The sequence below is a fragment of the Pantherophis guttatus genome, chromosome 4 (genome assembly GCF_059756535.1).
Source record: "Pantherophis guttatus breed Tessera chromosome 4, ASM5975653v1, whole genome shotgun sequence".
NCBI lineage: Eukaryota > Metazoa > Chordata > Lepidosauria > Squamata > Colubridae > Pantherophis > Pantherophis guttatus.
The window spans coordinates 123282464-123298560 of NC_142066.1; the positions used below are offsets into that span (position 1 = coordinate 123282464).

Consider the following 16097-nt stretch of genomic DNA (forward strand, 5'->3'; position numbering starts at 1 on the left):
TCTGGATTTGTGCCTTCAGTTTTTATTTTTCTGCATGGTAACACCAGTTGCCATACATTCAAAATGTTTTAAATTAGTTCCATTTTAAAAGTTCCTTTGCTCTTTCTCAATAGCATATTGAATGCCCATCTGCTCCTGGGCTACACATCATCCAGTACCATGTGATCCATCACTTTATAAGATTTGTCAATGTGGTTCTCTTGGCAAAATATGGGAGGTATTTACCATTGTCTTCCCCCATGTAGACTCCATCATACTTAAACATTCCATTAAAATAATTAGAGGTTACACATATTATAAATAAGTTAATGCCCTTTTTATTTCAACAGGTTTATTCAAAGTATATTGAAGTCTGGATTCAAATCAGTTGTACATATTTTAGCTATGCCCTAGCTAAGAAGAAGAAAATATTCCAAACTAAAATATAAAGAGGAAAAAAAAGCAAGAAAGAATAACAGACTTGGAAGGGACCCTTCCAATCCAGCCCTCTGCTCAAGCAAGAAATCATATCCCATTTCAGACAAATCATTGTCCAATCTGTTCTTTAAAATCTCTGGTGTTGGAGTACCCAGAACCTCTGGAGGAAGTTTTAGGATTAGCTCTTCTCTAATTCAAAAGTTAGGTTAATGTTTCTTCTTAACTGTAGTTAACTGAAGAGATTTGTTCTCTGGTGTGTTTTCTTCCATTAATTTCTGTCCCAATTAAATTCAGGCCTATTTAATTGACTTCCTCTCCCTTTGGAAACCTGATGAGATGTTAAGATCTGCAGGAGAGATCCTTTTGAAGATGTTCCACCTGGCAGAACCTTTTTTTATCTGACACACAAGAGGATTTTCTCCTGTATCACATCTAGTATGCAAATCACATATAGCTTTCCCGCTTGAAGTTTCATTGTCCATATAAATATGAATATGGGACGAAGGCAGATAATTTCAACAATTAGAATAAAGAGAACATCAAAACTTGCTGGTAACAGAATTCACATTATGGAAACTTTGAAGAATAACCAAATTGTGCTGATAACTGGAGAAAAACAGAAAATGTTGTAGTTGTAGGGAGTGTATTAAAATTCTGTAATCCACATTTTCAGAAAAAAGGCAAAATCACAAGTAGGTCCAAATCTTGAGAAATTTTAAATTCCCACCTTACAAAAATCCTTCATCTTGAGAGAAAATGCATGTCTATATTAAAATACAACATAGGACAATCTCATCTATCACAGGTAATGAGATAAACAGGTAAGCTCAGAAAGATGACTAGACTTAATACTTAATAAAGTATGTGTCATTATTTATCTTTAGGGCTAGGACATACAGTGATAGTACAGCAAAAATAATGCATCGTCAGAGCTATACACAACAGGATTTGCTATTGAAATTATGTACACATCATCAAATGAAATTTCTGGAGTGGATAAAGTAAATATGACAAATGTTTAATTGCTTGTGAATATTGATCAAATTAACATTAACCTTTAACTAGAATTATTAAAGTTATATTAAATAAAAGGAATATATCAGCTGTGCCCTTAAATGACCTCAATACTGAATTTAAGGAATAAAACAAGTTGCTACATGGAATTCGTGAACATCTACATTCACTGACTAAAGAAGAAAAGTTTGGAACAGAACCAATGTCCTAGTTCCAGACTCCTTGATTCCAGTAAAGAGTAGCTTCATCTAAATAGATTCTATGTGCAAATCTTCTGTGCTCATAAACATACCCTGTGCAACAAGGATCTGAAAAACCTTGGCTCTCCAGACTTCTAATTTGGTTTTCTCTTAACATGTTAAATTACAAATACAATAATTTGTTTAGCAAGTCCACTACTCATGCTTTTTAATTGGTTATATTCCCAGAAGAAACATTTTTAGATTGGGAAAAGCTGATATATTACCAAATTGTGTCTATGGAGATTCTCAATCATTCAGGTCATGGTTGCTTAAGTTGATTAACTGGACTAAGAAAGTCCAGTTGCCTTTTGAAAAGCACCTTTGGTACATTACCAAATTGCAATAAGCATCTATCTATGTATCAAATATCCATTCCAAAAGATATGTATTTTATATGTATGTATGTGTATATTATCCTTCAGCATGATTGGACAAAGATGGACCCACAACTATCCAATGTAATTTCCAACCCCATCCTTCATCACATTCATGGTATATGGCTATGTCACAGTGCAGAATATAGTGCCATGACAGAAAAATGCATATTGCTAATACCACACTGTGAGGAAACGAAGAGGAAACTTTCAACTACAATGAAGTATATTGATAAGTCAAACATATTTCTCAGGCACATTATTTGACTTTGTGTTTTTCTTTTTTAAAAATAAATATACACACAAATAAGCAATCTTGATTTTATTAATATTTAACCATCATTCATTTATTATGAATATCTATTCTATTGTTCTGCTGTTAATTCCAAACAATTGGCATTCAAAACAGCATGAGCATCTACAAAACTATTTATTCTTCCAGAATAAAACATATTAGATGAACTGGATTCTGTTGAAAAGGGAACAACTAAATATAGTTATACCATATGAATTAATGCTGCATTTTGAATGCCACATCTCTAATAACTCACCAATTTTTTTCCTGAAAAGTGACATAGCTATCCAATAAACAGGAACTTATTTTAACAGTTTAAAATCTATATAGGTCTATATAGTTTAAAATCTATATAAATATGCAAAATAAATTCCAAAATGGTCTAGTGATGTACATATATAGAACACTTTATTTCTTCTATTCCACTGTATATATTTGAATATGAGAGCCAATTGTCTAGTAGTTAAGGCACCAGGCTATAAATCAAGATACCATACTTTTAAATCCTGTACAGACAGCTGGATTTCTCTCAGCCCAACCCACTTCACAGTATTGTTGTGGAGAAAATAAAAAGAGGAAGATTTGTTGGATATGGTTGCTGCCTTGAGTTACTTATAAAAAATAATAAAGGTGAGATACAAATAAATAAAATCACAAACTTGGTTGGTTGGGTAGAAAGCTGATTGGTTGTGCTGTGTCAATTAAGAATATTGTGTTCAGTACACCATGTATAAATTCAGCAGAATTTAGCATGTTGTGAAACAATTTAACACAGTTTAACTGAGGGGCTGCTTTTTATATCAAACTGGATGACAATTTACCTTTCCTTTCCTTTTTTTATATTTTATCAACAAGAGCCATTCATCAAACCACCTTATAGCAAAAGAGATAGATCAAGTTATGGTATTGCCTCTTGTCTCCCATCCAAACTCACACAAGCTCCAGGAAATGTAGGGAGTGGGAAACTTAATAGCATAATTTGATCAGTCCAGGACAAAAATACAGGAATGGGTGATATTGACAGATGATAGTAGCTTCATCATATACAACAGAAGTAAGGAAAGAGTAAAGAAGCACCCCACAAAGTGGGGGGTCAATCTCTCACACTTACAAAGAACACTTGGAACTGGACAGGAAAAAAGAAAAGAATCACAAAAGTCTTCCATTTCCAAACCCCTGAGCCAGTTCAGGAGGTCATGAAGGTATTGCTAAAAAATTAAGGAGTGTAGGAATGGATGTACTACAGTCATACAGAGCCTAGCAGATATCAAATGAATTAAATACTGTCTCAGGGCTATGACATGGCCTAGTCCAAATTGAAAAGGGCTAAAATAATCAATTTCTTTTGGAGCTATAAGCTGATCATTTTCTCAACAAACCTCCCAGCAGCAGTAGAACAATAGCTGGCTGAACAATTGTAAGAATTGAAGTTCATACATCTTTGAGTTGTTGAGATTGTCCTAGAGCAGGTGTCAGCAACTTGTGCAGTGGTGCAGTCCAATTTTTTTTTACTACCGGTTCTGTGGGCATGGCTTCATGGGCGAGGTGTGGCTTGGTGGGCATGGCAGGGGAAGGATACTGCAAAATCCCCATTCCCTCCCCACTTTGAGGCCAGCCAGAGGTGGTATTTGCTGGTTCTCTAAATTACTCAAAATTTCCGCTACTGGTTCTCCGAACTGCTCAAACTTTCCACTACCGGTTCTCCAGAACTTGTCAGAACCTGCTGGATTTCACCCTTGAACCTGTGGCTCCAGAGCTGCAGGCGGCTCTTCGGGCCCTTTGCTGTTGGGTGATCCCACCACTGGCTGGGCCTGCCCTCGCCTTCCTCTCCCAGTCACTCCTCCCCTGGCCTGAAAAGATAAGGGCGACAGTAGGTGATGGAGAAGCAGCTGGGGCAGAGACAGAGAGATACAGAGAGAAGGGGAAAGAGAGAGACATAGAAAAATACAGAGAGGGAGTCATGTGACTGGTGGAAGTGAGTAATGTGGAGTTGGCCACGCCCATCCAGGTTTTGTGGCTCCCGGTGTTTTCTTTTCTGTGGGAAACGGATCCAAAGGCTCTTTGAGTGTTTAAGGTTGCAGATCCCTGTCCTAGAGTAATAGCTTCTTGAGAAGACTGTGAACAACAAAGTGGCTAGATTCACTCTTTCACACAAAAGAAATGTTCACCACTGTATGTATCCAACCATATCCCTGAAGGCCTTATACAACTAGGAGGGACATGGATCTAAAACACACATGGACAAATGAACAACTAAAGGGAAAGCTGATTAAGCACTAATCTAATTAGTTGCAATGAAAAATAAATAGAATGGCAAAAGAATAGTGGTGATCCTAACATGATCAAAAAAGCTTGCTAGGAACAAATCGCAGCAGAGGTTTACCATAACGAAATACCAGTGTGACTATTTTGTAATGGTATTGTACAAAAGGAACAAAGACATATGGAAGCAAACAACATCAGAGCACATATGCAACTTTTGCATAGATAGCTTGTATGTTTGTAATGGCAAAAATGTAATGACACTTCACCATCTTGCTTAATCTAGAACATCTCCTTTGAAAGTATTTAGTTTGACATCTGTTAGTTATAATTATTATTAAATTTTTATCTTACTTTTTAAAGTGAACATACTGAATACTCTTTTTACTCTTTTCCCAGAAACAATAAGCCTGTGAAATGAAGCTGAGCGAGAATAATTTTTAAATGTACTGGTCCAAGGTCACCCAGCCAGCTTTCATTCCTAAGGCAGGCTTTCGTCAGTTTTCTAGTTACTAGGCCAGCACTTAATCACTACACTAAACTGGTTTTTAGTTATGGAACAACCTTATTCCAGGTAATAACATACAGATAATAAGGTCCATTCTGGTTTGTACCAGAATCAAATAATCAGCTTCATATTTTCAAAAAAATTATAGGCCTTTGCCTTGGCATAAAGGTTGCTCCAATCAGATATGGACAAATCAGCCTTTGGTCAAATTGGAAGTCTCCATTTACACTTACTGTACTAGATTTGGCCTGGTGCCAAGTATGTTTGTTGAACAAATCACATAAACTCAACATTTTAGTTTTCTATTATAATTGTTCAATAAACTGAAGCACAAAATGGCACAACATTATTTGAAAAATTCCTTGCTAATACTTTCCTACTTTTCTTTTTAACTTTTTCTTATAAGAGCAGGATTCAAATACCAACCTTGTGGGTGGGATCAGGTGCACCCAGGTATATAAATAGGCATTCCACACCTTTCTTGTTCACACTGAAATTGAAATCTCTTCAGCTGTTGCTCTAAGAAGCAAGAGGGCAGGAAAGGTAAGGTTATTGCTGCTTGCGTAGCAAAGGTCCTATTAAAAATCTTTTATGTTTGTGAGTCAAGTTACTTAATAATAAACAATGGTAACAAGTAGAGCTATGATATTTAAATAATCCTGACATTCTTTTTGACAGGAAAAAAAATCCATTTTAAACAGAGCTTTGCAAGTACACAACATATTTTTACAGCCAAGATACATTATTTTCAGTTATTTGCTTTCTCTTTCTAGTCTGCCAACAGTCTTTCCTTTACCGTGCTTTGATTTCCTGTTTGGCAAGGACAAATCCATTTAATTTCTTTTAAGGCTGCACTTGAAAGGGAATGGCTTCTGTGTTGTACAAAATGGAAGTTTTATATCTTTAAAAAGGATTTTCATTCACTGTACATGACTTCTTCCTGTAAAGCTTATAATGAATATTATTGTGGATTCTACAGTAGAAATACATTGAATACAAAAACCCTGACTTTTACATTCTTGTTTAAAGTGTATATAAGATTTACTACATAGATTTCAAGCGGTAATATCAAAGTACATTTATCTGGGAGATAAATCTACATTTATAGACATTGTACATTTATCTGACAGATAAAGAGCTGAGGTGGCGCAGTGGTTAGAGTCCAGTACTGCAGCTACTTCAGCTGACTGCTAGTTCAGCAGATCAGCGGATCAAATCTCACCAGCTCAAGGTTGACTCAGCCTTCCATCCTTCCGAGGTGGGTAAAATGAGGACCCAGATTGTTGGGGGCAATATGCTATTTAGTGTACTGTCTTTGGTGCAAGCAGCCCAGAGTCCTTGGAGAGTGGGCGGCATAGAAATATGACTAATAAAAATAAATAAGTAAAAAATCTGTAAATATCTAGTTTTTTTTCTATACTTCGTTGCTGCTATCCAATGTTTGTTCAGATTTTTGCAACTCTTAGTATACATCATACTAAGCCACAATGCATTTTGTTTTTAGTTTAGTATAACTAGTGAACTCAACATTTAATAAATGATTAAGGAAACTTATCTTAGAGTGGATCTCAGTTTAGAGTGATGCATGAATCCAATCTATAGTTCAAGTTCGAGTACTCACTAATTGTGAGTACTCTTTTGCAGCTTTCAAATTCTATTCCCCAATAGGCACAAGGAAGGAAGGAAGGAAGGAAGGAAGGAAGGAAGGAAGGAAGGAAGGAAGGAAGGAAGGAAGGAAGGAAACTTGGGAGGAAATTCATTAAGTTCAGCAGTGCTCAGCTGAACTTAAATTTGTTGTAAATTTGCCTAGGTAGTCAATTCCTCTCTAAATAGAGAAGTTCTATACCAGTACATGAGATTTAAATCATCTTTTCTTTCTTATGTTTTGTTACTATTGTTCTTTTCTTGTAGTATTTTGTCCCATTGCTTTTCAAGTATATCCAGACTAATGCTTTCTTCACTCCTTAGCTTTCACAATGGAAAAAAACATAGCCTCCATCCTGATTTTGGTTCTTGCTGTCTTGAATACACTGGCTAAAGAAACTACTACTAAAGATGGAAGAAAAGACCCCAAAGACCCCAAAGAGACCCATCCTAAACTTCCACAGACTCTTTCAAGAGGTAAGGCTGTGTATTTTATACCAATCATCTCAGTTGTTAATCAGACCTGTTTATTTTTAAGAAGCAACATAATTTCTAAAATTATTTATCAGTTATTTTCCTTCAAATAATTTTCAACAGACAGAATATTATGTAATTTATAATCAATTTTTAAAAATCCAGCATGCCTAACAAATGTTAGATCAGGGGATAGATAGTTTACAACATTGTTTTTCAACCTTGGCAACTTTAAAATATGTGGACTTCAGTTCCCAGAATTCCCTAGTCTACATATCTTAAAGTTGCTGAAGTTGAGAAATACTGATCTACAACATGAAAAGAATCTTGTGTCTCAGTGTGGACAATGTAAAATGGATATAAAGCCATTCCAAGGATCTAATGACTAATGGAATAATGATCTGAGGAATATATAGCTATTTATATATATTTATTTGAAAGTTAGTTCCATTAAATTAATGGTTTGAATTAATTGAATAATTTGCTATATTGGCTAGAGCTGGTAGGAACTGGAGTGTGTGATCCAAGGCAGTGTTTGCCTATCTTTATAACTTCAAGATGTGTCAATTCCCAGAATGTCAAAGAAAAGTAGATATTGCACAACAGCTTCCTTTAAAAAAATGAATTCAAGTGTTAATCATATATCAGTCTGGGGGGGGATTAACAGTCTTTAGAGATAATAATTATTAGAAGCTAATAATTCACTCTATGTTTATAAGCTTCTGAATTCACATTAATAAATGAATTCAAAGAAATGCTTGCTGTTAACCCATAACATCAAAAATAGTTCCTTAAAACATGGGGAAATGCTTGGATTAAGAAATGTATTATGTAGTAGAGCTACTATGATATTTGTTCAGATTTGAATGAAGTTATATATTTATGATTTTTTTCAACAATGACATACTTAAACTAAATTCCATTTGTCATTTATCTTCAGGCTGGGGTGATCTACTAATCTGGACTCAGACTTATGAAGAAGCTCTTTTTAAATCCAAAACAAGGTAAAGTAATCCCTTCTGCAAGACCTACTCATTGATTTATGAAAAATAATTTGACTTCCAAAATTTTCATATTTTCAGTATATCCAGTAAAATAAAATATTTCAATTTCTTTTAGTATATCTCAACAAATGATACTGCACATTACCATTATATCACTGCCTCTTTCTTTGTTTATGCTCTTTCGATCTTATGAAAAAGAATTTGCTTTCATTTTTTCCACCCTGAAAGATAAGAACAATTTAGGGAAATTCTTATGGGTGGGGTTGCCATATGATCTTGCCCTAACCTTTCATTCTTTCTTCCTTTCTTTCACAATATAATCACCATTACAGCAGTTTTCAGCTTTCCCGAGTTTCCATATTCCAATTAAATCCAAGAAAATTACAACATGAGGAAATTCATCTTGCAGACTTCTATGGATCACAAAGCAACAGGAAATAGACTTCACACTAATAGACAGACTGATTAAGCAACACTATAGAACTTACCTTTTTTTTTTAACAGTAAAATCATCTCACAAAACCACAGAAGAAATGCTAAAGAAATTCTAAAGCATTATGGGAATGAGATAGAAATGCAGAAAGATCTTTTGCAGAAGAAATTTAGGAAAAATTTATTTCAGCACTATGTTTGATAAAAACTAAGCACAGATTTTAGATCCCTTCCAGACACATTCTAATTCTCATCTCCCCCATCAATATAATCCATTGGCTATGCCAACTACACTGATGGAAATTGAAGGCCAATACAGTGGGACATGTTTAATTAGAGAAGTTAGATAACTAAAGTTGTGTTATGGACCACTTTTTCTTTTACAGCAACAAGCCTATAATGATCATCCACCACTTAGAAGAATGTCCTCATAGTCAAGGTACTGTTGTTTTAACAACTGAAATTTGCATCCCATCTATCAAAATTAATTACTTCCTCCCATCAGGTTTTTTTCACCTGAATCACCTGAAAAAGCAACCTGTTTTAACTTAGTAATTAAAAGATGAAAGACATAACTAATTTGAATAAAAGGTTTTGTAGCAGCCATGGTAATTAGAAATGAAGTGTTATGATTTGTAAAGAACAATGTTAATCCCATTCATGTGTATATAAAAGAAATCCAAGTTTTAAAATCCAAACACAATTATTGTGATAGTTTTAAGTATTTTTCTTTAAATCATTTTTATGCTTCATTTTTATAATATCGTGTGTGTGTGATTTTGAGTCAGTTTTTGACTGAACTAGTCCCTGCAGTTTGCTTTGCAAGATTTCAGAAATGGCTTGCCATTGCCTACTTCCTAGGGCTAAGACTGACCCAAGGTGACCAACTAGCTTTGTGCCTAATGTAAGTCTAGAACTCAGTCTTCCAATTTATAGCCTGATGTCTAAACCACTACAAAATTGGTTCTCCTCTACAGTATTACTTTTTCATTTTATATTGAGATATACCAGGCATTAATATAGTTTACAAGTTTGGCCTGATTTGTACTATCAATTGATATATAACATTTTTTCTATTTTTTTTTAAAAAATAGCTTTTCTAATTATTGCTCTGTTTTAGCGCTGAAGAAGGCATTTGCTGAACACAAAGAAATACAGAAAATGGCAGCAAGCTTTGTTCTTCTTAATATTATAGTAAGTTTTCAGATGATGTTTGAATTATTATATCTGGATATAATTTTACACAAGGCATTTTACCAAAATGAAAATGAGCTGCAAATAATTTGAGAAAATGAAAGCTATTATTATAAAATTTGCAAGTACATAATTTGCATTGATTTTCTGAGTTAACAATTCATAGAGTATATTAATAAATATATTCAGTCTTATAGTAATTCACAATATGTATTTTGAGTAATATTGTTTCTTACATGTATACTTATAGGAAAATATGATCAAAACGTGATGTGACAATCTCAACTTTCTCCAGTTGTACTGTCAGTTATACTGGCTGGAGGATTATGGTAGCTGAAGTTGGTTGAAGAATATGGAGAATATCTTGAAATTATACTTCTGTGAATTTTGTGCAACAATGCAATAGTTGTACCTTGTCCTTCTCTATCAAATCTTTTAACTATATTTAATGGTTGGAATGAGAAAGAGATACAGAGATTTGAGCTTAAATGAGATAGGAATATCAATATCTTTTTTTCCCCTTAATTCTAGTATGAAACTACAGATAAACATCTTTCACCAGATGGTCAATATGTGCCCAGAATTTTGTTTATAGGTGAGTCTTTAGAAGTTGAAAATATTTACTTGAAAAACTGGTATCTAGCTAATAAAAATAGTCTCAACAAATATTTATTGTGCAAACAAAATTTGTTTACTATTCAGTATGAATGTGAAAAAACTAGAAAAAAGAATCACATACAGGTGATATCATTTGCAAAGTCTTTCCCCAGTCTGGTATCATCTGAATGATTTGACATCATATTCCTCAATATACACAAGTTCATAACCTAGCTCTAATTAGGAATTTGTACTTCAGATGTTGATGATAGGAAAAATATGAACGACTAGCTTTACAGACTAATTCTATCTTCCCTTGTCTCTAGATCCTTCACTGACTATTAGAGCGGATATTACTGGAAGATATTCCAACCGTCTCTATGCTTATGAGCCTCAAGATATTCTACTGTGTGAGTAATTTGTCTTTCATTTCACAGCTTTCAGAAGATTTAACAAAGGAAAATCCAGTGACTTATGCTATAAGCAAATATTTGAATATACCATTAGAATTTATCACCAAAAAACATCCATTTATTTGACACCATTTCCTTTCATGTGTTGTAAGTGAAAGCCAGCTGAAAGGTTTTATCCTGAGAGTTTAGCCATGTTGAACATTTATGTGTGACTCTGTATGATACGAATTGGCAGGCACTGGTGATTGGCCAGCATTGGTGATAGGCAACTTCTGTGGATCATGGCCCCTATTAGACCTTGTATGGCATCTTGAGTGTACACTGGCCATTGTGGAATTGTGGCCATTCCCCATTTTGGGAGTTGGATAAAGTTTCTGAGCTGCCATCGTGTCATACCAGAAACAAGTGCCAGTTTGGTGTAGTGGTTAAAGAACTGGATTAGAAACTGAGACATTCTGTTCTTCCATTAGTCAGAGAAGGTGGTTGGGTAACTTTGGGCCAGTTCACTCTTTCAGCCCAATCCACCGTGTTGTGGACAATATAGGAAGAGGAATATATAGTCCCTTGACTACAAAATAATAGAGGGATATAAATCTGAAGAATAAATAAAGATGCCCAATTGTCCATGCAAGTGGCGCTGGACTTTAGGAATCTCTGAACTACCCTTTCTTTAGCTCTCTACCACAGTATGCAAGTGACAAATCATTCCTAGATAAAACATTTGCATTTGAGATAAATTAAGAGTAGTTCATCAAAATGAATACAATCCAATTTAACCAAATTATGAATCTGTTTTCTACAATAAACATGCTGTGAATGGTCATGCTATTTTAAGTCAATTTAAGGTGTGGTTTTTATTTTTGCAGCTTGTTTAATTCAAATAATTCAAGCTATAAAATTGTTTAATAGCACATGTTTTGTTTCCTTAAAAAATAATGACTCCAAGTTCTTTATTCCTAGTGTATTCAAATATGCAGAAAGCTCTGATTCTGCTAAAGACAGAATTGTGAAGAAAGAAAAGTGACCTAATCTCAGATCTTCTGCACCTGACAGTCCAAATATGCTTAGTTTTCTCCCCCAAATGAAAGCAGCCTGGACTTTGGATTTGCATAGGGTATGGTTTGCTAATATGCTACTTTTTAATACCAAAACTATGTTATAAATATTCATTTATAAAATAATACTAACGTATGCTAAATCATGATTTAAAAATAAATCCAGATTACATCTTTACCAAAAAAGAGTCTCTCACTGTCATTTTTTAAACATCCACCTGTAAGTTTCTTAGTCAAAAGCAATACACAGGTAAAATATCTGAAAGAGATGACAATGAAAATAAGAAAATGTATAAAATTATAAATGCCAAAGTGTACTTGGATCATTGTTGGTGTCTTCAATCTGGGTGAGAAAAGTTTTGATGTGAAAATATAAAAATCAATGCCTATCAATCCAATGTACCAAAAATTGTGCTTTGACTGCTTTTTGCAAACCATTTTGCAAACCATTATGAGGAATAGATGCATGAATTTAAATAAATAAGTGAATTGAAACAGGTATTTTCCATCTGTGAAGCCGTTGCCTCAGTGTTTCAGTCTCAATTTACCTAAAATCTTTTGAATAGTTAATGGTTGACTTGCTATTTATATTACACACTGAAATGTATAAGCAAAAACCCTGTAATTGAAGTATGGTCATCTATTAAATATTAGCCTAACGCGTTTAAGTATTAATGCTGGAAATTGCCTTTCCACAATCATGGGATTCAGGCAGAATAGCAATCTTCCAATTAATAATTCCAATTAAGAAGAGCCTTGATAGTACAGTGGTCTAAGCACCCTGTTATTAACACAGCTGCCTGCAATTACTGCTGGTTCAAATCTCTCCAAGGCTCAAGGTTGACTCAGCCTTCCATCCTTTCTAAGGTAGGTGAAATGAGGACCCAGTTTGTGGGGGCAATAAGCTGACTTTGTATAAAATATATAAAAAGTATGAAGGCTATTGCTTAACGCATTGTAAGCCGCCCTGAGTCTCCGGAGAAGGGCGGCATATAAATCAAATAATACACAAATGAAATTTGTCAGTCTACTGGCAAAGTCATAGCTTGCCAAAAATACAGAAACAAAAGTATTTTTATGTACATAAAAGGTTCATACATATTTTAGCTCAGCATGCTGAATAAATCACATAATATATACTGGTTTAACATTCTAGATATAATATATTGTGAAGTATGACATATGACAGTAGACTCAAAGTTGTGTGGAACATTATGCTGAAGCAGAACACTTTTGGCTCCCAGGCTCCCAATTATAACTATTTGCCATGATTAGTGAATATTGACTGTGGAATGGTGAAGATGAATGAAAAACATAAGTTCTCTAGGAAAATAATAATGCAAAATGGAACCTCTCTTGCAGTTCCATTTCTATTACTCCTTTGCCGTTTCATTCACAGATATCCTGAAAGAAAATTAGCAACACAAATAGGCAGGGAGGAAACTCGCACTTTGTTAGTTAGTTAGTTAGTTAATTATATCTGTATACCGCCCTTCTCCCGAGGGACTCAGGGCGGTGAACAGCCATGGTAAAAACAACAACAAAAATTAAAAGCTTGTTAAAATAATTCAATCATTCAGCCAAATTTAAAACATCCAACTAAGATCATTTTAAAACTCCTATCAAAACCCAATTTAAAAAACCTTTATCCTGTCAGTGCAGCTTTCTGGAATAATAGGGTCTTCAGAGCGCAACAGAAGGCATGGAGGTCGGGGATCCTTCGTATGTCCGGGGGCAGTTCATTCCATAAGGCCGGGGTCCCCACAGAGAAGACTCTCCCCCTGGGGGTCGCCAGCCTACACTGTTTGGCTGACTGCACCCTGAGGAGGCCCTCTCTGTGGGAGCGTATTGGTCGGTGGGAGGCAATCGGTGGCAGAATGCGGTCCTGTAGATAACCAGGTCCTAAGCCATGGAGCGCTTTAAAGGTGGTAACCAACACCTTGAAGCGCACCAGAAAGACCACCAGGAGCCAGTGCAGCTCGCACAAGATGGGTGTTACATGGGAGCAACGAGTCACCCCATTACTTGCGCGGCTGCATTCTGGACCAGCTGGAGCCTCCGGGAGCTCCTCAAGGGGAGCCCCATGTAGAGAGCATTACAATAGTCCAGCTGGGAAGTGACGAGGGCATGACTGTGCGCAGGGCGTCCCGATCCAGAAAGGGACGCAACTGGGAGATCAGGCGAACCTGCTTGCCAGCTTTCGTGCCACTTCTGGGTCAAAATCAGGGTTTTATGCCTCCAAACAAATTGAAAATGCTAGTAGGTCAGTTGTTACAAGTGGCTGCTGCCATTCCAAAAACAACCCATGAGTATTTGTAGTTTTCTATTTACCCTGCCTGGCATAGCAATGAAATACAATTGCTTCACAAGCTACACTGGCTTCCAATAGACATCTGGGTGTGATTCAAATAGTGGTTATCACCTTCAAGTCCTAAATGACACAGAGCCAGGTATTTTGCAGGATCTTCTTTTCTTAGCTGTTCTGCTTGTCTCACCAGGACAGGACAAAATAGGACAGGACAACAGAACAGAACAGGGAAGGACAGGACAGGACAGGACAACACAGTTGGAAGGAATTTTGGTCCTTCTAGTCCAACACCCTCTCATGGATAAAAACCTATACTATCTCAAATTGTTGTCCAATCTCTTTTAAAATCTCCAATGATGGAGCACCCACAACTTTTGAAGGCAAGATTCCACCAGATCCAGTAGCATAGGGATTGAAATAGTACTGATACTTTTGAAACTTGGTATTGGAGAAAACTTTAGAGTAGCATGAAAGCTAAATAAACAAATTGATCACTGAAGAAATAAACACAGAATTTTCACTAGAGACACAAATTACCAGGTTCAAATTGTCCTACTTTAGACATATTATGATAAGGTCTAGCTTTCTGGAGAAATCTGTAATGCTGTGGAAGATGATAGGATACCAGCAAAAAGGTAGATGGTCAATTATATAGCAATGGTGTACCAGTGAAAGTCTTGAAAAAGCTGGCTGAGGACAGATCCTCCTGGAAAAATCTGTGGTTGCCAATCTAATTGTTGTCACTTAATCAATCTGTGAAATCATGCCATTTAGTCGGATTCAGGAGACCTATCTTCTCTTGCATGTTGGTATCTCCGAAACATTTTCCCCTGCTCCTGGATTCAGATAGCCCACCCATTCAGCTTTCTGTAGGGTCTTTAAAATCTGTTTCTTTCCTCAAGCATTTATTTGTTAGTTGAGCCTGCTGTGTTAAGTTTGGTATGTTTTTTATTTTTCCTTCCTTCCTTCCTTCCTTCCTTCCTTCCTTCCTTCCTTCCCTCCCTCCCTCCCTTTCCCTTCTCTCTCTATACCAATGACTGCATTTCTAGGGATCCATCTGTTAAAGTACTGAAGTTTACAGATACAACAGCCACTGGCCTCATTCTAGACAGTGACAAGTCTGCATATAGTGCTGCAACCAGAACAATCTGGAGCTGAATATGCTTAAAACTAGAGATGGGAATAGATTTTAGGAGAAGCCCTTCTGTTCTACCACCTCTTATTCAACAATATAGTATCAGCAGTATAATCTTCAAGTTTTTGGATTCTGTAATTTCCCCTTGAAGTGGACACGTAACATTAGAACCATATTAAAAAGGCACAACAAAGAATATTATTCCTGTATCAACTCAGGAAGTTCAAACTGCCCAAGAGCTATTGATACAGTTTTACAGAGGAATTACTGAGTCTGTCACTTGTACTTCTTTAACTGTCTTGTTTAGTACAGCAACCAAACAGGATAGGTACAGACTCCAATGAATAGTTAGGACTGCAGAAAGAACAATTACAACCAGCCTGCTTTCCATAGACAATCTGTATATTGCAAGAATCAGAGAGAGGACTGAGAAAATCTCTATAGATCCATCTGGACGTAAACCATTTCAACTCTTCCTTTGGGATGCCATTATAGGATATTGCATGCCAAAACAACTGACAGTCAGTTTTTTTTCTTCATGCTTCTGCTGAACCCAATTCTCACAATACTGTCTAATGTCTGTGAATATTTAGCCACAGGCTGTAGTAGTACAATATTATTATCCCTATTATCTTATTTACCACTCCCTTATTGGGGTGATATGATGATGATGATTCTATTGCTTTGCATGTACACTGAGCGTTTCTGCATCAGAGACAGATTCTTTGT

At 35.7% G+C, this 16097-nt stretch overlaps 1 protein-coding gene and 1 long non-coding RNA gene across 2 annotated transcripts; one reads left to right on the forward strand and one right to left on the reverse strand.

The window, feature by feature from the left end:
* Positions 1 to 2354: 2354 nt before the first annotated feature.
* LOC117654922 (uncharacterized) lies at positions 2355 to 7085 on the reverse strand. Its single transcript, XR_004588443.3, has 2 exons — positions 5539 to 7085; positions 2355 to 4192 (listed from the first exon to the last, which is right to left on the reverse strand). It is a non-coding gene; the product is annotated as an uncharacterized LOC117654922 (long non-coding RNA).
* AGR2 (anterior gradient 2, protein disulphide isomerase family member) lies at positions 6351 to 12426 on the forward strand. The gene is made up of 8 exons (XM_034401868.3): positions 6351 to 6370; positions 7081 to 7233; positions 8171 to 8234; positions 9053 to 9105; positions 9787 to 9860; positions 10392 to 10455; positions 10784 to 10867; positions 11831 to 12426. The coding sequence occupies exons 2-8, from the start codon at positions 7089 to 7091 to the stop codon at positions 11878 to 11880; spliced, it is 534 nt and encodes a 177-aa protein (XP_034257759.1). The 5' UTR covers positions 6351 to 6370; positions 7081 to 7088; the 3' UTR covers positions 11881 to 12426.
* The last annotated feature ends 3671 nt before the right edge of the window (positions 12427 to 16097 follow it).

What these genes read in the sequence shown, in the direction of transcription:
- AGR2 (XM_034401868.3), top strand. Translation starts at nt 7,089, where the DNA reads ATGGAAAAAAACATAGCCTCCATCCTGATTTTGGTTCTTGCTGTCTTG. An exon ending in TCCACAGACTCTTTCAAGAG is followed by an intron (nt 7,234 to 8,170) that starts GTAAGGCTGTGT and finishes ATTTATCTTCAG; the next exon opens with GCTGGGGTGATCTACTAATC. An exon ending in GCCCAGAATTTTGTTTATAG is followed by an intron (nt 10,456 to 10,783) that starts GTGAGTCTTTAG and finishes CCTTGTCTCTAG; the next exon opens with ATCCTTCACTGACTATTAGA.